At 51.6% G+C, this 25060-nt stretch overlaps 1 protein-coding gene across 7 annotated transcripts in view; it reads right to left on the reverse strand.

Moving 5' to 3' along the window:
- Positions 1 to 25060, reverse strand: part of LRRK1 (leucine rich repeat kinase 1) — a 134905-nt gene that overhangs the window by 11221 nt on the left and 98624 nt on the right. For all 7 annotated transcript variants that reach the window (XM_061158559.1, XM_061158558.1, XM_061158562.1 and 4 more), the window contains 14 exons: positions 22402 to 22566; positions 21716 to 21888; positions 20973 to 21093; positions 20457 to 20616; positions 19789 to 20065; positions 16511 to 16682; positions 13816 to 13979; positions 12587 to 12726; positions 11069 to 11318; positions 8493 to 8659; positions 6064 to 6261; positions 4756 to 5033; positions 3047 to 3241; positions 2121 to 2272 (listed from right to left, as the gene is read on the reverse strand). In XM_061158559.1, the coding sequence (XP_061014542.1) occupies positions 2121 to 2272; positions 3047 to 3241; positions 4756 to 5033; positions 6064 to 6261; positions 8493 to 8659; positions 11069 to 11318; positions 12587 to 12726; positions 13816 to 13979; positions 16511 to 16682; positions 19789 to 20065; positions 20457 to 20616; positions 20973 to 21093; positions 21716 to 21888; positions 22402 to 22566 (2612 nt within the window). The remainder of the gene's footprint in view (positions 1 to 2120; positions 2273 to 3046; positions 3242 to 4755; positions 5034 to 6063; positions 6262 to 8492; positions 8660 to 11068; positions 11319 to 12586; positions 12727 to 13815; positions 13980 to 16510; positions 16683 to 19788; positions 20066 to 20456; positions 20617 to 20972; positions 21094 to 21715; positions 21889 to 22401; positions 22567 to 25060) is intronic.

The following is a 25060-nucleotide window of genomic DNA, read 5'->3' on the forward strand; positions in this document are numbered from 1 at the left end:
ACAGTGCATGACCACACCTAAAAAGAGATGCTAATTCCTTAATGTCATGAATGGCCAGTGTTCCATCTTCCCTAATTCTCTCATCATTGCTTTCACAGTTTACTTGACCACATTTCCACTGATTTTATGTCTCCAAGTCTTTTGATAGGCTTCCCTTCCCTTTCTCGTTCTCTCTGAGCAGGTCATGTGCTAAAGACACGGGCGGAGCCCTGTGGAATTCCTGCAGCCCATCTTGAGTCTCGATTAGATTTCATCTGATTTCTTGGGCTAGAATACACCCTCATTAGGGTGTGTGCTTCTCTTGGGAGGCACACAATGTCGGGATCTCAATCCCTCTGTGATTGTTACTGATCATTGCTACTGATCCGTTATTTCAATAGGGATTACAAAATACTGCCATTCTAATTCTAGTATTTCTTCTCCATTTATTAGCTTCATTTACCGTAAAAAGAAAAACTTCCTCCTATCATCTCTTTTGCTAACTACCCTGGGGCACAGCTCGAATAGAAAAGGCAGACTAAAACCTTGATTCTTTCCAGATAGACTAGTTTTCAAAATATGAAGTTTGTTCCCTAGGAGCCTCCAATGATGATAAATGAGGAGTTTTTAAAAGTAAAAATCTTTTTAATTACTATTTTTATTAAGTAGCATTAGAAACTTGTGAATTTAAACAATTTGATGTGTCTCAATTTATTGCAGATATTTATTCTTGCTGAGGCTTGCTGCCCTATCTTTGACCCATGGGAATCTCTTCAGGTTGGTTCCTGAGTCTGATCTGTCCTCACCGTCTCTGATGGCATCCTTGTTTTCAGAGTGTCCTATGTTTCAGGACTACTTCCTCCCCCAAATCTGGAGTCAATCACTTCTCCAGTAAGCTGTGGTTCTCCTGGCCCTTAGAGAGGACCATCTGCATCCTAGGGGGTCTCACTGGCATTTGGTCAGTCATTGTTTCTGGGCCTTTTCAATGGGCAGAGCGAGGAAATATGAGTTCATTATTCTTAAAATACAAATCTATCCAATTTAAATTCAGAACTACAGAAGTTTTATTTAACCTATTTTTTATATTTTACATGATAAATATCACAATTTGCAATGCATGGCATCAATCACTAACTTTACCCTATAGTTATAAGCAATGCCTTAAAATAGCAACACTACCACCACCATTATAATTACTGACTGTGTGTATATATACACACACACATATATATGTATTTTTGATATGGATATGGATATTTATGTATACACTGTTTACAAATATACTTTTCTTTTTTTTAGGGCATGGTTTCTCAGAGCACGTCTTATGTCAGAATGCTCTGTCACAGTGGCATAAAACCTGATGAAAACCTTACGAACAGTGACCTAAGTAAAATGGCAAAGTCCTTCTCATTTATTTCATTGCATCTTAAGCTTTGCTTCATCTAAGCCTTACCAGATTTGCACACCTGCACATATTTGCACTAGGCTTCCTAGAAAACTATTCATGCCATGAAAGGCTCTCCTGCTTCTGAAGATGTCATACTAGCTAGGTGGGAGAGTCCAGGACTGAAGCATCTCACATGGGATGTGCTTTTCTGCAGTCTCTGATATGATCTTTCCAAATCCCTGGCCTCACTGTCCTTCTCCTTGAATGAATATGAAATCCTCTCCCCCAGACCCTTGTCCTTCCTGCCCCATCACTAAGAAGAGACGCCCCTGGAAGTTGGGTGGGCAGCAGCATGAATCTTTATATTGGGGCACCCTTTCTGCTTGACCGGGGGCCCCTTCCCTCCTCTCTACTCAGCACCTCCACTAGCACATTCCTCTCTTCCTGAACCCCAGCATCATTTACTTTCTCTGCCATCGAGCTGCAAGTAACTCCCACCTTAAAACATAACCCTCCCTTGACCCCTGCCCGTCATGTCCCAGGCAGACACCACATTTTCTCTGCTTCTCTTATTCACAAACCCACATGTGCTTGTCTGTATGCATGTGGACTGCTTTCTCTTTTAAGCAGACTCCATCAGGATTTCAACTCGCCATTTACTAAACATCTCTCGCCATGATCATCCATGACTGCTCCCCACCCACCGCTGCCCCCACTCTGACAGCAGCAGGTTATGGCAAACCTCGGATGTTACCTGGACTCCTCCTTGCCTTCCCAGAACACCACCATATACTCCTGGCCCTGGGATGAGAAGAAGGACGTCTGCTTCCCGCAGGGCAGTTGGTACATGAAGGTCGCAAAGGTCGGGTCCTTCATCTGGCTCACCACCGCCAGGGCCAGTGGTCGCTGAGGGAGAGAGGCCCACAGGGTCATGAGTGAGGGTCACTTACAACCAAATGGGTGCCCACTCTGTCCTCAAAACTAAGGATCTTAAACCAGGAAGAAGTAGAATCTGCTCATTCAGGACCCAACCAAAACAAGAAGCCAAACCAACTTCAGATACCAGAAATAAACCCTTCCAGGCATCTGGGTCATCGTCGTCCATGGCAACTCAAAACCAGGTGGTCAGGTTAGCATAAGCTCTGATATTCCAACACCTGTGTCCAGGGACACACAGTCATAGAAAGAATTTTTCTCAGACCTCATTTACTCTCAATAACCAAGTCTAATTTGATAAATGAGTTTTAACCCTGAAACCATTGATCTCTTCCAAAATCAACCAGCTTCAAAGTGATAATATGATAATATGACTCCTGCTTCTCATGAGTAAACTTTCTCCCCATTCCTTTAAAACGAGAGATAAGTACATTTGCACTGCTCTTGCCTGGGGGCTATACTGCTATAAAGGGGTTGGTTTGCTTAACATAAAAGTTGCATAACATAAAAGTTGGGGAGGAAAAGAGACTTCATTTTTCCTGAGAGTGACACTCACACAAAGAAAATGAACTTGGTGTGTCAGACTAATACATATCTCTTTGTAAGAGATGAACAGAGAAGGACCTACTTGCTTTAGACCCTCAGTGAAGAGTGGACAGGCAAGCACACAGGTGTGCTCTGGAGACCCACCACCACCACCAGCTGCAGAAGCTGCAAGGCCCCAGACTCTGGGACCCCAGGTACCTTCTCGGGCTTCGTATCCCAGCATTCCATCATTAGCGCCTGCAGTCGATGGAACTGCACTTCCTCTGGCTGACCCAGAACTGGGCGGATGCCCTTGGACAGTTTCTTGGCGATCTGAAGCTGGTGCTGGCCCAGTGCGGGCCGCTGTCCTGACAGCAACTCGTAGAGCACCATCCCATAGGAGAACATGTCTACCTGGGCAGAGAGGCAAGCCAAATCAGACACCCTGCCTGGGCCCAGCAGATCTTGCAAGCTGGCCCTGAGAGAGAGGGAGTGGGGAGGCACTTCAGAGAAGGAAAACGTGGGTTCTGCCCAAAGGAAGGCAATCATCAATTCACCAGTCCATCCACCTCTCCCCACCTGTCCAGGCATTCCACCAACCATCTGCCCTTCCGTGATTCTGTCCCCTAATCCATCTGTCTTCCAGTCCTTTTTTCCCTTCCTTCCTCCCTCCCACCTTTCTATGCATCCATCTATCTACTCACACACATGATCACTTGCTCTTCTGCACATTTATCTGTCCGTCTGTCCAATGTATCCATATATGCAGCCCTTTGACTGTCCTGCCCATTTACCCATCCATCTTTCCAAACTTCCTTCCATCCATCTACTAAACACATAATGAAAACCTGGTGTCAAGCACTGCACAAGGGTTTGAAGGATGCCAAGGTACTTTCCCTTTATCAAAACAAGACAGGAAAATGCAAACCCTTGGTTTAACATGCTTGATAGTAGGAGTACATGCAAATCACAAAAAAGGGGAAAGTCTCCCAGATCACAACATCTTGATTCATTTAAATGCCATGAAAAATCCCCTAAAGGAGAGAGTGACACAGGTCTTCATAAAGGTCAAGAAGTAACCTTATAGCAGGAGAATCGCTAAGATAGACCTGAGCATTTTCAGTGTGAAGGTTCTGTTATAAATTTAGTTATGAGGTGCTTTGCCGCCTGCTACTCAGAAGCTTATTTTTGTCACTCTGATTTGCCTTTTCTATCTTGGTTAATAGCCATGGTGCTGAGTTAACATGCTTGGGTCATTCGTGAGGCCATCAGTCAATGACTCATCTGCAGGTCACCAAATAATGAGAAATTATAGACAAGAGGAGTTTCACTGCTGGATGACTAATTAGCCAGGGCCAGCCCTAGATGCAAGGTGAGCACTGCAAGGGAGTTCGAAGTTGTCCTTTACCTGCACCTACCAAACAGTCCTCAGGGAAGAAGGCCTCATCCCCGTCAAGGCTGGCCATGTGGCCGTCTAGGAGGCCGTGCTGGACCTGCCGGAATCACTGTCTCCTCTTGGCTTTAGTGACGCTGCCTTTTGATTTGACCAGGAGCCTTTAGCATCCTTATCTGTCTGTCCCTCACAAGCCACTGTGAGGCTGGTCCTCAGTCCCCCTTTTGCATATCTGGCTGGCAGAACTGGGACCCATATCTGGGCGCGTCTCTGTCTTAGACTTTTTGTCCGCTGTGCACAGCCTCTACTGTGTTTCTGAACTGAGGTTTGGTCACTGTTCTGCAGCTAAGGAGAAGTCACCCTTGATGTTTCTAGGTAGACACAGGTCTCTGTGCCCTTCTGGTTCATTCCAGGGCCTCCTGGTCGAGCATGGGAGAGGAGAGATGTATGCCTGAGGGCGTGTAGAGCCCAGAGCTGCAGATGCCCCGGGACCAGGCCATCCTGGGTCAGGGGACTGCCGTGGGCTGGCCTGTACCTTCTCGTCATACACGATGCGAGGCCGGATCTCCGGGGCCTGGTAGCCGGGAGTGCCCTCCACACCGAGGGCGCCCTCGTGGAACGATTGCCGGGAGATGCCGTAGTCGGACAGCTTGATGTTGATGTGCTCCTTGATGTCCAGAGACCAGACCAGGATGTTGTCGGACTTTAAGTCACAGAAGATGATGTTTTTCTTGTGCAGGTAGGCCAGGCCAGAGGCTATCTGGTAGGCTATTTTTTGGGTGAGCATGTGTCCCAGGGGCATAAAGGAGGAATCTTGGCAAAGAAAAAATATCAAACTATTATCATAACAACCCTTCTTTTCTTACCTCTGTCTTCCCCAATATTTTATATTGGGGATATATATGGATGGATATATCCATCCATATATATAATCCATATATATCCACTGGGGATATATATGGATGGATATATATGGATTATAATGGATGCATTCTTATTGTTCTCCAGGCTGGGTGCCAGAAGAGACACAGGGTGACTTTCTTAAGATGATTTAGGTTAGAAATGCTTGTTGTGAGTGCTTCATTCACAGTATCTCATGCCTGCAGTAGTTGGTGTTTTCACTAAAAAAAGCCAGGATTCAAAATTCCTAGAGTTCACCTCATGCCAAGATTGCTATAATGTCAAGGAGTGAGTTGCAGGTATAAGAACTCCATTAAAAAAAATCTCCATTGAGGGAGAAATAATTAACTTTAATTGCATTTATTCTTCCTGAGTTAAAAGACAGCTATCTCTTTCCCTCTGTCAACTCTTTGGCATTTAGTTACCCATTGCTTAAGGTAAGTGTTCGAAAGTTTTGCTAAGAAAACAATGTAGGATAAAACTGACTGCAGGGCCTCAGATGTTTAACCATGGTGGATGGACACGGTGCCCTGTGGGCAGAGAGAGACTTGAGTGGTCGCTGGCTTCCCAGGCTCTGCCGCTTGGGGCTGCCTCTTTTGATGGTCTCGCGGCCCTCCAAGGGGGGCTATTACTTCCTTTTAAGGATGAGTAAATAAAGCAACTTGTCAGATTATGGCAGAGAACCTGCACTCAGAACACAGTTCTGTCTGGCTCTAAACAGAGAGCTCCTCCAGCCATGACAACGCCACTGCCCGGCACTTAGGCCTAGAGAAGCTCTCCTGTTTCCACCGGGTGTGGCACATGAGACTCTGGCAGCTGTGCCCGGCCTTGGCTGGCTCCCTGGGCCCTGTGCTGCCCACCACGGGCCCGCAGGCCTCCCAGGGGCTGGACCGGGCTGGGCCCCAGGCAGCCCTCCATGGAAGATTCTAGGTGCAGCGCATACCTCTGGCATTCTCGGACAGCACGGTGTTGAGGCTGCCCAGCGGGGCGAGCTCCAGCGCGAAGCAGAGCGGGTGGACGCTGATGCCGATGAGGGACACAATGCAGGGGTGCTGCAGGGCGTGCAGCATGCTGGCCTCCTGCCGGAACTCCGAGAAGTTCCTCATGGCGTCGGTGGCCCGCAGGTGCCTCAGCATGGTATCTGCGGGGAGAGCTCGGCCGTCAGCGCTACCCAGGGTAGGGGCCCCGCCAGGCTCGGAGCCACCTCTCGGGGACTCCTGGGGCTGGCCGGGGCCACGACTTGCATCTCCGGGGGCTGCAGTATCGTCACCCAGAATTGGGCGCCAAATGGGGGCACTCCTGAGGCATCCGGGCTGGTATCAAGCCCCCTCCTCGGGTGCTATTCTTATCAGGTGCTACACTCGGTGTTCCAGACCCTCTGATGAAGGGCCGCACACCCCCACCCTCATCACCCACTCTCTGCCCATGCCCTAGCCTGCTGTTCACTGCCTAAGGCTCTCAGCTGCATCTCATTCCAAACCTGCAGCCCTGAGTATCACCTAGAGCCTGGCAAGTAACCAAGCCCCCTCCGCTCATCTGCAAGGATGCTGGGGGCATGGTCACTGCTGCCCACCTTACCCCTGCCAGGGGCCAGGACCGTGGAAGGCAGAGCGGACTACCGCCCTCTTTTCGGCCAGAAGGAAAACCACAGGGTGGTCATGGGCCTGTGACAGGTCATCTCAGGCCAAAGAAGGAGCGTCTGGGGCAATGGTGGGCTGTGCTGTAACGTTCTCCCAGTGCCCTCGCAACGTACCCCACATGGAAGGCGTTTGCCTGAGTCCCCCTGAGGGGTCACCCTGAGGTCACTGAGCAGTATCCACCCGGTCCTGCTTGTCCTCTTGGGTCCTGATCTGTCCCTCCCCTGTTCAGATTTTAAAATCAGGAATCACTGGACATGGAAGTTAAAAACAGCAAAAAGAAAATCTTGGCAGTTAAAATGGATCAATTGTGCCAGATGGATGTGTGTGCCAGACAAATTTGTTTTTAAGTGTAAAAGTTGTTTTTCACATTGGGCCTTTAAACCATTAATCATGTATTTTTGACTATGGCTGAAGTCTCTGCCCCAGTTTAGTGAACAGCCAGCCTTTCTCTTGACTCCCGATGTTGCCTCTGTCGTGTGCCAGCCTCTCGTGTACATGCAGGCTCTCTCTGTTCCCGACAGGCCCAGCCGTGCCCAGGAGTACCCTGCCCTAATGCCTAGAGCCTGGTAAGTCAGGATGTTTGCCGGGCAAGCCTCTCCTCTTTGTCTTCCATCGTGGAGTTTTCCTGGCTGCTCTTGGGTGTTTGTCATTTCACATGCATTTTCTTTTTCTTTCAATTTTATTTATTTGGCCCTGCTGCACGGCACACAGGATCTTAGTTCCCTGGCTAGGGAGCGAACCCCTGCCCCCTACAGTGGAAACACAAAGTCTTAACCACTGGACCACCAGGGAAGTTCCGACATGAATTTTAGAGTCAGTCAGATTTCTCTGTCTCTCTCTCACACACACACTGCTGGAATTTAGATGAGAACTAAATTGAATGATAGCTATTAATTATTTCTCAGTACTTTGTAGCTTAATGGCCGCCATGGAAGGCATTGTCTAATGGGTCATTGTTGCCAAATTTGATGTTGAGCTCACATCTGGCAGCTTTATCACACTCTTACTGGCTCTGACGCGTGTTACTAGTCTCTTAGGTTTCCATTCTCATCCCATGCCTACAGTTTGTCTCTTCCTTTCTAATCTGTTTCTTCATATTGTTCAATGATTCTAATTTTTCTACCAAAAGTGTAAATTCCTTCTGTGATCATGACGATAACCATGCTAAGCCAGGGGCAATGAGAAATGCAACACCCAGCGGCTGGAAGGTAGAAGGCCTCCACAGGCTCGCCTTCGGTGGGCACGAGGTGGTGGCAGGTGGCTCTGGAGCACCTCTGAGCTGCTACGATGAGTGGGCAAGGGCAGGAGGGGAGTGGGTGAGGGAGAAGCTACCCACGATGGCTCCCCAATCCACACATCTGGAGTGCCCACCATCCTTCCTTTAGTAACTGCATGGGGGAGGGGCCCCAGGGTGAGGGGTCCACTTGAGGTCTGTGTGCCCAGCATGTGGGCACTGTGCTGGGCATGCAACAGATGGAAATTTTAAGGATGGCCCATGCTCTTGGGGGCTCATGTCAGACGAGAAAGTCACCTCTGAAAGCAATTTCTAGGCCGTGCTCCGCCTGATCCTCAGTCCTCGCCCATGTCTCACCAGGCATAAAGCAGGACCACCCCTGGGGCCCACACTGGCATCACCCCCCTCCTCCGCTGCCTGTGTGGCCTCGGGCATCTGGTACAGGTTTGGACCAAGGGAAGACATGTCTGAAAAGAAACAACCCAGGGCCCTATTTACCTGCAGGGGCATTTGCAAAGTTCTTGAATTTCTTGATCTGGAATCGCTTCACAGCCACAGGCTGGCCTTGGTACCTGGCCCGGTAGATGACGGTGCCACTCCCACCTTGGCCCAGGACGGCGCTCTCATCCTCGCTGTGCTCCAGCTTGCTGTTCTCCAAGAAGAGCCTGCCAGGAACACCGTGTGTGTGCCGGGGGGTCAGAACAGACCTCCCTCCTGCCCCATGTTTCCCCAAAGACGCCCGCTAAAGCTAGAGGTGGGTCCTGGCCTGGGCGGGTGCAAGAATGTGCTTGGCTAACAGTTCCCACTGAGCAAAGTCAGGGTTCAAAGCCACCTGGTGGGGGGGTCAGACAGATCTGGGATAAATCCCAGCTCTGGGTAGGTCACTTAGCTTCAACAAACCTTGGTCTCCTCTGGAAAGTGGATTCATAACAGGAATGGTCTCAGAGGTGGGAATGCTGACTGGTATAGGATGGAACTTCCAAAGGTGTTGCACACAGAAAAAAAATTCCTGTGGAAATTTTCATCCAGAAGACTCTATGCTTTAAGAGTTAGTATCTATTGGAAGTTGCATTTATTTATTGCTAGGTTAGTTGTCTCATTTCTTATTATTAAGCTGATAATTATACAAATGGCCATGTAGAGCTTCTGGTCAGTGTGGCTAGTGTCCCGACAACTGATAGCTAGGATTTCACCCAAAGGCAGGGATTTTAGACCTTCCCACCTGTTTGCATGTTATAATCCTAGGTCAAAAGAAGACTTCTGTTGGAAGTACTGCAGTTCACTCCTGGGAGGGAGGGAAGGCAGACGGGGGGAGGGAGGAAGGGAGGGTGGCGGGCGGGCACCCCAATGTCCTCCCACCTCAGGGTCCCCCCAGCCCTGCGGAGGTCCCCAGTTCTTTCTCCTTAGCTTCCTCTGCCAGGTGCCTCCACCGGAGCTCTCCTGACCAAACAGACCGACCCCTTCTGCCCCCCATCACCACGCAGTCTTGCCTACGCCTTCCAGGAACAGACTGTGCAACAGCTGAGTCTCTGCACAGCCCAACCACATCACACTCCAGGCAGATGCAACTGTACCCATGGTGGACCTTGGTGATGCAGCTGAAGAGGAACTGGGCTGTTCTCCAAATGCCCACCCCAAAACCACCTACTCAGGAAGTGCGGTCCTTGGGAGCCTCCTGAGACGGGGATCAGTGGGAATACTGGAGACCCCTCAGGGCCGTCCGTCAGGACTCCTGAATAGGGACACAGGACAGGTCTCTGCAGAGCCAGACTCTCCCTGCCTGCATCTGCCCAAATGCCCAGCTGCGGGGTGTGATACTGTGAGGTCCTGGTGGGACATCAGCTGAAGTTTCCAGAGAGTCTCTGCTGGATTGTGAACCCTGTGCAGATTCTTGGGTTTTTCAACTCCCAACCAAGTACTCTGGTTTAAGAACCATGCTACAGCTTGTAATTAGATCCAAACCAACAGGAATAACCAACCTGGCTTTCTAGATTCCATACAGTAGATTCCAGAGCCCAGATTCAGTAGCGGCATAAAATATAAAAAAGATTCAGCAAATAAATGAAAATGCTAAAATTTGGGGCTGCTTAATTGGGCATCCCATCATGAAATGTGATTCATATGTATATAAAACTCTGTATGTGGTCTCCAGGAAGTGATGACCCTTATGTTAAAGATCTAGGAATAAAGGGAAGTTATTTCACAGAAGAGTAGTATTTAATTTTCATTTCCACCAATGAGGTAACTGGGGAATAGGAAAAAGAACCATGGGGGAAATTTCTCCAATGTAGGAAGTGATTTCTTAGTTTAATAGACTCATCCAGAAGCCTGTTTTAGAGTCACAATTCTGCAGTATCAGAGTACTCTACATCCATTTTCTTGGGTCAGGGAAACAATTTGGAAAAAATGGTGATATAAATATTCTTACACCCCCAAGTTTAATTTTCTTTAAAGAAATCAGATACAGGAATTCTTTGAATAAGAAAACAACTCCAAAACACTGCTAACCACCAAGGTCAAATTGTATCCAGGGAGACCAAATCATGGCTTCTGGTTTCCACAACTACTTGGATTCTGTGATGGCTTCCTATAGGATGGGACTGCAAAGTGTTTTTTCTTTTCTCCAACATTATCTCCCCAGTTTTTATCTTAGATTAGTATAGGTAGACTCATCTTTAGGGACAGATTCAGGGGATCTAAATGCTCAGCACCAGAGCAGCAGTAAAGAGTCATCATTTGCCAAGAAAGGAAAAGGAGGTGGTAGGTCTGGGAGCGCTTCCTTCTTGGACATCCGTGGATGTTTGTTTTCTATTCCTTGATCTGGCGGCAAAGTAGGAGTCGGAGAGGAGGGGCCAGCTCAACAAGAAAGAGTGTCAGCTAACGTGAGGGTGAGAGGGGGTGGGGCCCCCAAGGTGACTTTGCCCTCCAAGTGGTCTGCCTGCTGGCTGGGCCTGTGTGCCTCACAAACAGAGAGTGACAGCCTGGCTCCCTTTAGGCAGCCTAGGCCAGGAACCTAGACATCACCCGGGGCTGCATGGGAAACAGTAGGTCTGCGCGTCAGCATCGAGGCCTACCTGGCCGGGAAGTCGGTCATGAACAGCTCGGGGACCAGCTCCTGGAGAGGCACTGGGAGGTCAGGGTGCCTGGGGCAGGAGATGAAGTCCCGCTCGATGGCTGTCAGCACGCAGTCTTCCATGTCGAAGTACTGCACGTCCTCTGACCTCTCACTGGGGTTGCTGTGCTGAGCCCAGGAGGCCTCGCAGACTGGGCAGGGCACATACTGCTCCATCAGTGGGGTCCCGTCACTTTCCGTGGCTGTCAGGGCTAAATGGGGACAGGGCGGGCATCACTTGAAAGCAGCTGCCGGCAGTCCCTGAGCAGCACCTGCACCCCCTGGCTGGGTGGGCCTTTTGCAAGAGGGGGTTCTGCCTACCCTGGCCTCGCCCAGGAGAGGCTGAAATGTGACTGTCACACTCTGGTTCCTTTCTGGAGGGCGCTATCCTCAATCCTAAAAGACACTTGCAAGGAGGGGCCAGCGATGCACTGGACAGTCGCCAAGGGGTGCAGACCCTGAGCTAGCTGGGCGAGGAGGTGCTGAGAGTTTGGGGATCCCTGTGCAGGACACTGCAGGCCGGGTCTGAGCTACGCCACATTCAAATGACCAAGCCACAATCAGCAAGGAGCTGTTCTTAAATTACCTTCTCTTAGGCCCCTTTCTATGCCTTTTCTCCTTGTAGGTCACCATTCTCGTCAACATGCAAAGGACACCAGACCCTGGCATCCAGAGCATGCCCAGCCCTGTCTTTTGTTTGCTGTGATGCTCTCCTGGGTAGCCAGCTCAGGCCGCCAGAGGGCTGGACCAGCAGGCCAGAGGGGGTGCTCAGACCTGCTCTCCGCTCTCTCGGTCTCTAGCCTTGCAGCGCTCACAGGGAAGAAGTGGCCTGGTTTTGCTCAAACGGCCTCCTCCGTGCAGGATACCCCGCAGTGGGTTTGTGTCCAGTTCAGTAACAAAACAAACAGGACCTCAATGGCTCTACTTCAAAAAGTATTTTCTTTGGGTGGACTGTCAGTGAAGAAGCTGATCAAAGGGGCTGGAAAGGGCTCTGTGGGTGGCTGATCACTGCTGGGACTTGGGGGTTTGGGGTAGGCATGGAAGGAGAATGGGGGCTCTTGGCAGCTGTTTGTGGTGGCTTCCCTCCCACCCCTGCGCAAGGGCAGTTTCAGGCTCCCCTCTGGATTTCAGCAGCTTTGTCCTCACCATGTAAACAAGACCATGTGAGGCTCCTATCGACGGTCCTCCCAGACCACATGCAGTACCTGGGGCATTCTTCCTACAGGCTGCGGTGCCAGGGCCCAAGTACCTCCCCTCCAGGTCCACATCTCCCCCATGGCACCTCCGCCTATGCCTGCAGCTGGACCCCCAGGGCTCAGGACTCCACCAGAGAGCTGCTAGGATCCTCTGGTTTCCTTGGGCTGAATCCCAGTGGGATTTGTTCTCCAAATGAGCCCCAGCCCAGTTTATAAAGAAATATATATATATATATATATATATACACCATGAGCCAAGGCCTGGTTCAAGAATGCTTTCTTACCAGGAAACCACTGATCAATCAAGGAGTTGACATGGTCTGTGATAAAAGCCATTGCCGAGAAGTCCCTTATTTCTGATTGGCACATGATTTTTATTCCTCCACTTTTTTTCTTTTTCCAGTTCACATCCGAGGATTCCACACTGCAACCCAGAAACCAAAAGAGGTCCATTGCAATTGGCTGTGAAGGGCCCTGGGGTAAGCTCTCCGCCTCCAGCGTGAGGGCACAACTCCCAGGAGACCGCTCCCCGGGGGGAGGTCCTGAGTCCCTGCACTTGTGTGCATGGCCCTGCCTCGTCCCCCAGCTGCCCCCAAATGGGGAGGTGGACACGAGGACCTTGCCACAAGGGTCACCTCAGGCTTAGATGTGACCCTGGGAAAGGGCCTCCCATCTGAGCCACAGGGCTTTTGTCCACCGAGTGATGACTGTGAGCTTTAAGTGGGAGCCGTACCTGAAAGCCCCAGGCACCAAGCGTGGCCCAAATCCCAAATCAAGCCCTCACAATAGTCACTCTCCCCTCTCCCCTCTCTTCTCACAGAGCTGAAAAATATTTGGAAAAACTCACTTAAAGTATGAAATAATATTGTGTATACTAAATTAAACCGAATAAAAATCAGTTATTAACCTGCTGAGCTGACTTTTTCTCTCCCTCTGTCTCTTTCCCACCACCAAAATAAAAAGAGAGAGAATAGGAAAAATGTACTGTTAGGTAACACGGATATGGTCTGGGGACAGTGTCTCCCCCAGGGCGCCCTCTTAGGACGAGGGGGGGTGCGCTGGACAGCTAGGGACAGTGTCTGCCCCTGGGGCGCCCGCTCTTGCATGAGGCAGGGGTGCGCTGGACAGCTAGGGACAGTATCTGCCCCTGGGGTGCCCGCTCTTGCACGAGGCGGGGTTGCGCGGGACAGCTGCAAGGCTCCTGAGGACTCTCCTCAGTGACTGGGGTGCTGGGTGCTCCAATCCTGAGCTCTGCCCTCCCGCCGGGCTCGGTCCCCTCACCCTCCCTGGCCTTTGCTGTTCTGTCAGGAGAGAGGGGGAGGCGTGAGGAGATGGGGACCCTCTCAGACGTTTGCTAGGGGGCCTTCCTACTTCCAGCAAGCTTCCACGATGCACTGCCCTTGGGAACGGGGCTCTGCACACCAAGCGGACAGGTGTCCAGTGGCAGCTCCCCTGGGGGGCTGTTGCCAGCACGCCATGGAGGCCCAGTCTGGTGAGCCCCTCATGCACCTACCTGAGGTAGCCCCCATCAAAAGTGACCAGGAGCCCCTCCTGCCAATAGATGGTCTGGTTCCTTTTCACTCTGAATGTGCTGCAACGATTTCTCTGGTTTCCTGTAAAACTATAAATGGTGACTTTCCTGTGCCTGCTCTTAGTGTTCTTCCTGTTTTCAAACAGCTGAAAGACAGAGAAAAGACCCTGCTTGAGTATTCTGGGCTCCGTGCTGGTCCTGGGCAGAGCTGTGAGAAGGCCGGCCTGGCCCCATCTGGACAAAGGACACTGCCTGTCTTCCCACCCTCCGCCCTCCGCACCCTCACGCTGCTGCCAAATGAAATGCTGCATCATCTGAAGGAGTCTCCAGGATACTCTGGGAACACATTTTCCCTAAAACACCGAAAACAGGCTTTTCTTTTCCCTCCCTGATTTTACAAGCAAAAAGTTACCTTAGAAAATGTGGAAATTACAGAGAAACATGAGAGAAAATAAAATACCAATTTAACACACAGGTCATGAAAATTTTGGTGTATCTTATTCTAGGTTTTTTCCTATCTACCTGTAATGTTTATAAAACAGCTGAGGCCATATTTTGTAACTTTGCATTTCTAAATTTCTAATTGTGTGTACTTTGAAAAACTTTGCTTTTCCTGTCTCAATAGAAACTCATAAAATTCATTTTTCTAAATCTCAATATTTTATTAAGTAATTTGTTGAGTCATTCTCTTCTTTGGACTTTTAGATTGGTTCCAGTCTTTTGCTCTTCTGGATAAGCCAAATGAACATAAAAAAAAGCACAGAGCTTTCTCTGATTTCAAATGACTGCTATAGTTCAGATTTATAGCGGTAGGATTACTGGGTCAAAGGGCTTGAACGTCTTCAGGCTCTGGATTCCCAGTGACGAATCACTTCCTGGTGACTAAGTTGTACGTCCATGCACCATGACGTGAGAACTTCCCTCAATCTGGGGTTGGCTGTCAGCTCTCTGCTAATTTGGTAGGTGAAAAGTAGTATATTATCCACGCTTGAATCTGCATACCTTTGATTACTTCTGAGACTGAATTCCAGCAGAGCTTCTCTTCCTAATTCTGAGTGGGGGATGCTGCTGTGAAGGGCGCCCACCTGGCCAGCCACCGAGCCCCTTTGGGAGCTCAGGCCTCACACGACGCGGTGCTCGGGGTGACCTCCCACTTAGAAGACGGCAGGAAGCAGAGTTCAAAGGAGGGAGAGTGACCGAGTGGGAACACTGGGAGAGCCGGCCCTGCGCCCACTCCTTCCGTCTATCAGTACACCCAACTGGGTTGCTAACAAGCCTCCTTCCTGCTGACACAAGCTGTGAGAGGTTTTGGTACTTTCAGGCTCTTGCATTTACTTTTGAACATTTCAGTAAAATGGGAAGATCAAAGAATATCCCCGTTTAATAGGCAGGAAGTTTAATTCCATGAGGGCCTTATAACTCGAACACGGCAAAAGCAAACTCATACTGAGTTTACTGTCCATTATTCAACAATCCGGGCTTATGTCAGGGGTTCTCACAAGGCGAAGTAGGCTGGAATTCTCTGGAAGGCTGAGAAACAGAGCCCTGAGTTCTATGCTGGTGTTTCTGATGCAGCGGGTTTGGAGCAGGCCTGAGGGCTTCCCGGATAGCGTAATTGGTAAAGAATCCACTTGCAATGCAGGAGACCCTGGTTCAATTCCTGGATTGGGAAGATCTGCTGGAGAAGGGAAAGGCAACCCACTCCAGTATTCTTGGGCTTCCCTTGTGGCTCAGCTGGTAAAGAATCCGCCTGCAATGTGGGAGACCTGGATTCGATCCCTGGATTGGGAAGATCCCCTGGAGAAGGGAAAGGCTACCCACTCCAGTATTCTGGCCTGGAGAATTCCATGGACTGTATAGTCTAAGGGGTCACAAAGAGTCGGACACAACTGAGTGACTTTCAGTACAGATTCATTTTGAGAATCTGGACTTCTAACAAGTTGCCAAGGGAGGCTGATTCAGCTGGCCCAGGAACCCCACTTTGAGAACCACAGATTCTGGCCAACTACCACTTCTGTATTATTGTCCTGCATGAAATGAATATTGACTGATAGCCAAGATCTCCTCCAACAACCCCAGGTGAACCCACAGAAAAGAACTCCTTCGGTTAGGGCTTTACTCCTCCCAGAGCAAGTTAAAGTTCTACGCCAGTGGTTCTCAAGCATGAGTAGACAGTAGAGTCACCTGGAGAGCTTTAAAAAATGACCCCTGTGAGCCACACCCACAGATTCTGACTTGTTGGTCTGTGTCTATTAAGAGCTCCCCAGGGGAGTTCAGTCACAGCCTGATCGGCAAAACCATGGTTCTCCAGGCATCACCCCCGAGCAGCAGCATATTCAAGGTCAGTGCTGGGATGAGCAGACTCTGAGTCCCGGCCCACAGCCACACAGCCAGGGAATGTGGATGCTGGTAAGACTTGGAACCACTGCTCCTCATGGGACAGTCTGTCCAAGCCAGCTAGCTGCTGACTTGGCATTCACAGAATGACTCAAGTGGGTCTGTGGCCCACAGGAGAGGAGGCAGCCACGTTGTACCAGCCTCCGGACCCTAAGCCAGCAGTTCTGCTGCAGGAAAGGGTCTTCAGTCAGGCTCCCCCCTCCCACTGCCACCAGGGCATAGCCACAGGTGCTTGGCCAGCAAGCAAACAAACAGTGCCCTGTGCAGGGAACGCAGCTACCTGGAGGTCCATCTCTGCCAAGCTGATCAGCATCCGTGCAATAAACCTCTGCCAGAAGCCAACTGGAACGAAGCTCATCTTAAACACTCTCTGAATGGTGTTGGCTGTGGGGTGCCGCATGCCGTGGGTGTCCAGGCCGGGTTTGGATGGAAGGAGATGAGGCAGGAGATAGCTGAAACACCAAAGGGGGCTGGTGAACCGGGGCCTGAGCTCTGCTATGGGGCTCTGACCCCTGCAGACCGCCTGGCCGGGGGCGGGCTCTGCTGAAACAGCTCAGGTTGCCCGATGCCTTCACCCCAGGACCTTTGGAACCACTTTTAGAAAGAGGGGGTAGTTTATATGGTGAGCATAAATACTCCAAGAGAAAACGAAGATAGGCATAGCGAATCAGTTTGTCGAAGTCCCTAAGATAACGACTAGAACACAGCTACAGAAGATATGAAAACAACTGTGGTCATAATCACAGACACAACAAATCACAGTTGATTCTCTGTAAACCAGGCTGCGATTGGGGAGTCACTTAAAATTAACTTCGGATGGTGAAGGAAAAACAAATACAGCTGCACAGTTCCAAGGACAAGATACTGGGGTCAGAGAAACATCTTTGGCCTTAGAAGCTATTTATTGTTCTTGGCCAGTTGAGACAACACAATTACCTAGAAATTTCGAATGAGGCTCTTTGTGCAAAAGAACGGTGTTTTATAAGAGCACTCTTACTCATAAAAGCACTGAATCACAGTGTCAGTGAGCTGTTCATGACTGTGATCATTTGCAAAAAGCTGAAATGAGGGAGGTCCCTCCAATAATTCCCTGAAAACCAGCATCTTCTGTGTGTCCTGGAGGAGCTAAGGAGGCCTTGGGCAGAGCCTTGGGTGTGTCCTTAAAGGCTTGCCTTCAGTTCTCCTAACCCTCTAAAATTCCATCAGTTTAGGTCCTATAAAATCTCTTTAGGACTTCTGAAAGGAACCCCTGAAGACACTGAAAATTCAAAGACAGCCTGGGAGTGGAGTACCCAGGGTGTCTTCAGCACATGGCTCAATCCCATTGCCATTCTGCTTCCTTGATGGCAGAAGAGTGAGGATGCCAGCTTTGTAGGGTTAGAGAAGGATGGACAGTGGCTGTGCAGATGAGGTCCAGGGGGACAGATGGTGAGGTCCAAAGGGGACAGATGGTGAGGTCCAAAGGGGACAGATGGTGAGGTCCAAGGGGACAGATGGTGAGGTTTTGGTCTTTTTCAGCCATTACAGGTCTTGGCCCAAAGGACCTTGTCAATGACCCCAGCTGGAGTGCCCCTCTCCACAGCCTGGCATTCTCTGGCAGATGCCTTTCAGTTCTGAGAAGTCCTTCTTTATCTCTCTGACCTCAAACAGGAGGACCTGGTCAGCGCCCAGTGAGACCCAGCCTGCTTCTTCTGCCTACATCATGCTCAGCTTGGGACCTGGGACTTCCTGATTCTATGTGGGCGGTGTGCCCTGAGGGAGGGGGCATGCTCTGTACCCAGGTGCCCCAGCACGTGGCACACACAGCAGGTGTTCAATATTTTTGAAGGTACAGACAACTTGAAAGCCAGCACGGCAAGTGGAGAGGTTTAAACTGATGGACAAAGGAAGCCCTTCTCAAAGGGAGCGGAGCCCTGGGCGAAACCACTGGCATCGGCTTGAGAGTAGCCACTAACAGGGCAGGGCTGCCTGGGGAGTGAGCTCGGGGAACTAAGGGGGAAGTTCTTCGTGTGCCTGCTGACTAAAGCCATGAAGACCTGGGCACCGCAGGGGGTTTGCACTAGCAGAGCCGGCTCGTGACACATCCCAAGGCTGTCTCAGCAGATGGGTCGGAGCCTTCCCGAGTGCTAAGAGCCAGTGCGTCCCCCTCTGGAAGAAGCACAAACACTCAGAAGTGTAGGGAGGTTTAGAAACGCCCTGAAGGTTTTCCCAGGGACTGCAGATTGAAAGCCACATTCTGAAAGGAGCAGCAAATGCCTTTGTTTTTGTTGACCATATAAAAGCTTATGGTGCAAAGAACTGAAACTCCTTGCCTCTGGGGTACAAGGGGCCCATTATACCTACACTTAGAGGTAGGTATAATGCTCAGACACTCCTGACTTTAGATGGAACTAGACACCATTGGCTACGAGTACTTAATGCAAAGATAGTAACAATAACAGCATTGATGTCCCTGAAGCTCAAAGGTGCAGGAGATACGTTTCATAGTTCACAGGTACTCTCTGATTTAATCCTCACATTGACTATAATACTAGTAGGTGATAGTATTATTTCTATTTTACATACGAGCAAAAAAAAAAAAAGAGGCAGTTGCTTTTACAGAGTATTTCCTCATTCCTCTAACCTGTTGATAAAATAATGAGAAAACTGTCAAATTCTGGCAGTGCTGTAAACACACAGGCTGCTTTACCAGGGGCCAAAGTCAAGGACACCTGGGCCAAGACATGAGGGGCCATGTGGATTCTGAATTCCTCTTTGGGGTTTCTCTTTTTAGGACTCACTCTTGGTCCCCATGGGGCTGAAGCAGGAAGGACTGAGGCCCCTCCCATAGTCATTAGACCAAGTGGAAATCTGGGTGGGAGCTCAGGCAGAGACGGCCCACAACTGGCTCCCAAGAGACCCAGTCTGTGCTGATGGAATTGTCCGGCTGGCCACACAGGGGCCAGGCCAGCCTTCTGAGAGTCCAGAGGGTGTTCCCCCGGAGCTCTGGGGTTAAGGGGCCGGGTAGTGCTGTATTCTACGACAGGCATCAAAAGGGTTTGGGGATTTGGCATCCTGGCTACTGCCTCATGGCCAACATCAGCATCAGACCCAGGAAGTGGCTGAAACTGAAGTTACAGCAAGGAGGCCCTGAGAACCAAGCCAGAGCGCCGTTAGATTGAACCCACATGCCCCGCGAGTCCCTGCCCTCCCTACATTTTGAAACTAGGCTGTAGAGTTAGCATGCACACTTTTGTACTCCATTTTTATTCATCACAGAACCAATAGCCGCCCAGAGCATGAACTCCCCAAAGTTACTTTTAAGGCCCATTGTCATGCTTACACATTTTCCTACACTTTTCCAATAAATGGGTTTCTTTGAACCCCCTGAACAGAAACACCCAAGGCACAGGGAGGGGCAGCCAGCGGGGGAGCGGCTGAGCCCAATCACCCTGCCCCAGCCCAGGCAGGCAGCCACTGTGAGGGCCCATCCTTGGATACCTTGTCAGACCACCAGGGGCCCCTGCCCTAATTCCCTCCTGCGGGGAGCAGCCGGCTCGGCCCAGTCCGCAGCCTCACCTGTCGTTGGCGACGGGCAGGGCGATCTCAAATTTGGCCAGGAACTGGAAATACTGCTCTTCCGTCTGCTTCGTGAAGCCAGTGCCAAGCAGCAGCAAGCGCAGGTCCTCGGCCCTGATCACCCCGTTCTTGGCCACCGACCGGGAGCCCTTGATGTTGAAGATCCTCTGCAGATACTCGGACAGCCAGATGGGGTCAAGGAAGTAGAGGTTCCTCAGGCCGTGGCTGGTGTCCGGGAAGTGCAGCAGGGAGCCCGTTTCGATGAGGAAGCTGATGGCTGCCCAGGGAGGGGAGGAGGGGGCAGCGTCAAACAAAGGGCAGAAGGGGCTCTGGGTGACCTCCTCCCAGGGCGCCAGGCCACAGATTCTTCTTAGGAAGCAACAGTGCTCCCAACACATGGGACCCTTCGCAGCAGTCAGCTGCTTCCTCACAGGTTCTCAAGAGGCCAATGTACTGACCACCCGAATTCATACATTCCACCCGTGCAAATCTGCTTACGCGTTAAAATGGATTTGCGACCCCAAATCGATAGCTGAAGTCTTTGCCGTCATTTGCAGACGTGCACAGAGCAGTGAAAAGTCAAGGTGCCCCTCCCCAGGACCCCGCCCATGGCTGTGCCTGCTGGCACTCAGCCAAGCCCTCATGGCCCGCCCGCCCGGCCTGCCCACCAGACTGCAGGTCCTCATAGTCCCGGATGTCGCTGCCGGGCATCTGGTCCACCAGCTGCTCCAGCTGCCGGTCCGTCAGGTACTGCACGTCGTCACTCAGGCTGCGGCGCTGCTGCTCCGCCAGCACGGCCTCCTGGAGGCTCAAGTAGCTCCTGGGGATCTGGGGTGGGAGGGAAAGGGTGGGCCCTCGGGGCTTGGGGTGCCTGCCCGCCTCCTGAGGACCAGGCAGGTGGGCTGTCTCCGCCACAGTCTCCCCACTTTCTCCTAGAAACTGCTCACACAGGGGCCCCAGGGCCTGGCACATAGCATGCACAGCAGTGTGCTTCAGGGCAGGGGGAAGAGGGAGGTGCAGATGCCCTGACAGGCAGAGAGCAGGCCCTTCTGGCTTGCAGGGGGTGAGGGGAACCCACCAGCCTCCTGCTTCCTGGGGATGAGGGGAACCCACCAGCCTCCTGCTTCCAGGGGATGAGGGGAACCCACCAGACTCCCCACTTCCAAGGGATAAGGGATACCCACCAGCCTCCCTGCAAGTCGCTGGCAGCCTATGGTGCTGCCCACGTCCTTCATGTTGCAAGTGACCTGGAAAATGAGCTGCCGCAGCCCTTCCTGACCTTCCAGGCTCTTACAGGAGAGTTCGCTGTGGGTACAAAAACGAAGCATGCGCACTCACCACACCCCCCTCTCTGACCAGCACTGCAGGGTCTCTGTACTCCCAAAGGTTCTATCCTAAATACTGGCAAGTTGAGAAAGCTCACGACGGACAGACACAGAAGCTTACTGAGGCCTGACGTGGTGCAGGGCGCGGTGCTGGGGCTTCACGGTCAGTCTTTCCAGTGTGCCCATGTCAGCCCCCCATGGCACCCTTGCCCATCCCAGCCCTCGAGACCACTCGGACCCAACGGGAGGCCCAGGGCCATGCCTGGGGGCTGTTCTTGCTCAGTGATCAACAATGTCCTGGGTGGTGTGTGAGCTTCTGTCTCCTGGTGCCACCGGGGCTGCGCGCAGCGCTGAGCCTGGCAGCAGGGAGACGCGGACGGGAAGTTCAGACAGCGTCTCCGGGCCCCGCCCTGCAGGGTCTCGGCAGTGCCTCACCTTCCCCAGGCTGAAGCTGCCACACTTCACCCTGGACTGGGCCCCAGAGGAGCAAAGCACCCCCTCAGGAGCCCACTGTGGGCAGAGCAGCTGTCTCTGGAGAGACAGACAGTGAGGCAGCCGCGGCCCCGAGAGGCTGGGCACACAGGACGCCGTGGGACACTCACTGTAGGTGTTTACACGTGATGTCCGGGAAGCCAGTGGCCCTGGACCCAGAGGGCGAGCGGCAGAGGGCCAGCACGTAGGCGCGCAGAGTGGCGATCCTCTCCACGCGGAATTTGGTTTCAATTAAGTCCAGGTGTGTTCCCACCACCAGCACCACGGCGTTTGGGGCCTTGGCCTGCAAAAGAGAGTCTGGGCTGAGGATGGGAACAGTCCCCTGGGCGGCGGTGTGTCAACCCTGGACACCCAAGACCCTCAGCCGGCGCCCTGCCACAGCCTGTACTCCTCTCTGTAAACCTCGAGGGCCTGCTGCACGCCCGGGGTGTGTGAGGGTCCGCAACTCCTCCCTGGGGTCTCTACCTCTGATTCCTTCAGACCGGACCCCACCTTCTGGCCCACATCACCTTTCCACTGCAGGAGGAGAGCCCTGTTCCCCTCCTAGGTCCCAGATGTGGGGCTCTTCCACCGAAGGAAGCAGCAAAGGACAAGGGCACCATCAACCGTGTAGTGGAGGAGGGACAGAAGGCTGCGTTTCACGGCGATCTGTGATCCTGGGGCCTCCGTGACAGCGCAGCCAAGCACACCCTGGGTCTCCCTACCCGTCTTCTGTGCCCCCACCCCAGCCCTGAGAAGTTCTGGGGCCCCTGCGACGCCCTGAGGACTGAAGGCTGGAGGGCGGGGGCCCCCTCACCTCGATGTTGAGCAGCCAGAACTGAAGGCTGGCCACGGCCTCCTCCCCCAGAGCCAGGTTCCAGACCACCACATACAGGGCCTTGTCTGTGAAGAAGCACTGGTTGACCGTGGCCATGCTGGCGGGGCCGCCGATGTCCCAGACGGTGAACTCCACAGACTCAACCTACTTGAGCAACAGGGCAGCGACAGGGAGACACTTTAGCAACCAGGGCATTAGCCAATCCCACTGAGAGAACTGATCCCTCAGCACGTCGCACATGGGGGTCTGGAAAAGGCGCAGCTGCGGAAAAGCACTGCCCGCTCTGCTGTGCATCTCAGGGACCAGCCGTCTGCGGGACAGAAGGGGGTCCAGCAGCCCCGAGGTGGGCTCTGGGGGTTCTATCTCCTGCTGCGGAAGCGGTGGGGGCTGGATGGCTGGCTCCCTCGGGCGGGGGCGTCTGTGGAGCGCCGGAGGGCGCTGTCTGCGTCTGTCTCAGGTGCGGGAGGTGAGGGGACGCCTGTCAGAGGAGCGCTCACAGCAAGACTGACGCTCCGTCTGAGTGCCGGCAAGGCCACGCAGATGGGCCCCCGGACTGCGCCGGCCAGAGGGCGGCGCCCCCCGAGGGTGGCGGCAGAGGGCCCTGACGGAGCACGCTGACGGAGGTCAGCTGCGGGGCTCTGGGGGAAGGCTGTGTGAACGGCGGTTTCTCTATCGCGCTATGAGGTCAGAGTCTGGCCTGAGCTGCGCTTCTTGGTGGCAGTCATTCCCACCATGCTGCAGCCTGGCCTCCAGAACAGCATGCTGACCGGCTTTTTCGGTATAAAGATGAAAATGGACAGCTGTTCTAAGCTGGCTGAAGGCCCGGCCACACAGAGAGTTACAGAACTGAGCGTTCACAAGATCAGGTGGTTGTCCTTCACTGAAAAGGGTAGGCGGAAACGTGAATGATGGCAGAAAGGAAGTGGGGTGGGGTGGGGGGGTCACTCCTCAAACCTCAGACAGCTCTTTGCTTAAGAACAGCTGGAAAAAAGTGACGTGGAATAACAGCTTAAAAAAGCAGGAGAGAATCCAGAGATTCTGGTTACTTTCAAAAACCTTTGGACATGTGTTACCTAGGTTCACTTCTGGGGTTTTCTGGGGAAGGGGCAGTGCTGGTGTTAATTATTTGACTGTTCTGGCCCTAGTGGGCAGATCGCCACTCTCTAGAGAACTAGTTTCCGAGTCCATATTAAAATATACATTCAGCCACCTCACTACAACTGACTCAAATTCACTCCTTTTCATGGCTGAGTAATATTCCATCGTGTATATGTGTCACAAGTTATTTATCCATTCATCTTTTGATGGACATCTAGGTTGCTTCCATGTCCTGGCTATTGTAAATAGTGCTGCAGTGAACTTTGGGGTATATGTATCTTTTTGAATAGTGGTTTTCTCAGGGTATATGCCCAGTAGTGGGATTGCTGGGTCATATGGGCTTCCCTCTTGGCTCAGCTGGTAAAGAATTCGCCTGCAATTTGGGAGACCTGGGTTTGATCCCTGGATTGGGAAGATCCCCTGGAGAAGGAAAAGGCTACCCACTCCAGTATTCTGGCCTGGAGAATTCCATGGACTGTATAGTCCATGGGGTCATAAAGAGTCAGACACAACTTAGCGACCTTCACTTTCACTTTTCATGGTAGTTTTATTGCTCGATTTTTGAGGACTCTCCATAACAGAAGGAGCCTAACCTGGTATTCTGTGTGACCTAGAAGGGTGGTGGAGGGAGGCTGAAAAGGGAGGGACACACACACACACACACACACACACAGTTATAACTGATTCACGTTGTATGGCAGAAACCAACAAAACATTGTAAAGCAATTATCTTTCAGCTAAAGAGATTTTTTAAGTTATAAAAAAATAGACATTCAGCTTAAATGTCTAATGACTCAAATTGGATTCCCATGACTTGCAAAGTGATTTTGTGTGAAAGACTCTGCAACAAAATTGGTCTCCAGCTGGCCCTGTGCTGGGCGCTGTGGGGAACATTACGCAGCCTCTGGCCTCAAGGGTGCTGAGTTTTCCACAGATGACCTCCTTGCGCCTGTGTCCCTGTGTGGCCACGTGTATGCCACACACACAGCAGCAGGTAAGGGAGGCATCACTGGCACCTGCTCATCCCTTGGGCTGGGAGAAAACAGGCTCCCTTTTCTGATTCAAGTGTAAGACTGTTCTCGCTTTCATCTGTCTCATACTAAATGGAGAACAGGATGATTAACAGGTTCACTGAAGGACTCATTTAAAATAGGGCTTAGAAACTGGACTTTTCAGAACTTGGGGTGAAAGCGGGTGTCAAGGAGGACAGGGCCTTCATTCTGGGGCTGCCTTCTCAGCCTTTCTGCTAGGGGTAGCTACTGGTGTGTCTCACTCCTACAGCGGTAGTTCATTCTCCGCCATGGGGAAGGGCCCTGTCCCAGGCCATCTGAATCACAGTCCTTGGGGTTAGAGCTGATGAGGCCTGGGCATTGTGGTCTTTAAAAGCTCATCAAAGAAGTCTAACTGTCAGCCAGGGTTTGGAACCACTGCCCTGGAACCTCAGCTCAGCTATAAGAGAAAAAATACAAGGACATTTAAGAAATGATTCACTGTCCTTGGCAGGAGCTGGTTTAAAACAGTACATGATGACTCTTGCAAA

This window comes from Dama dama, chromosome 13, assembly GCF_033118175.1.
Source record: "Dama dama isolate Ldn47 chromosome 13, ASM3311817v1, whole genome shotgun sequence".
NCBI classification, from domain to species: domain Eukaryota; kingdom Metazoa; phylum Chordata; class Mammalia; order Artiodactyla; family Cervidae; genus Dama; species Dama dama.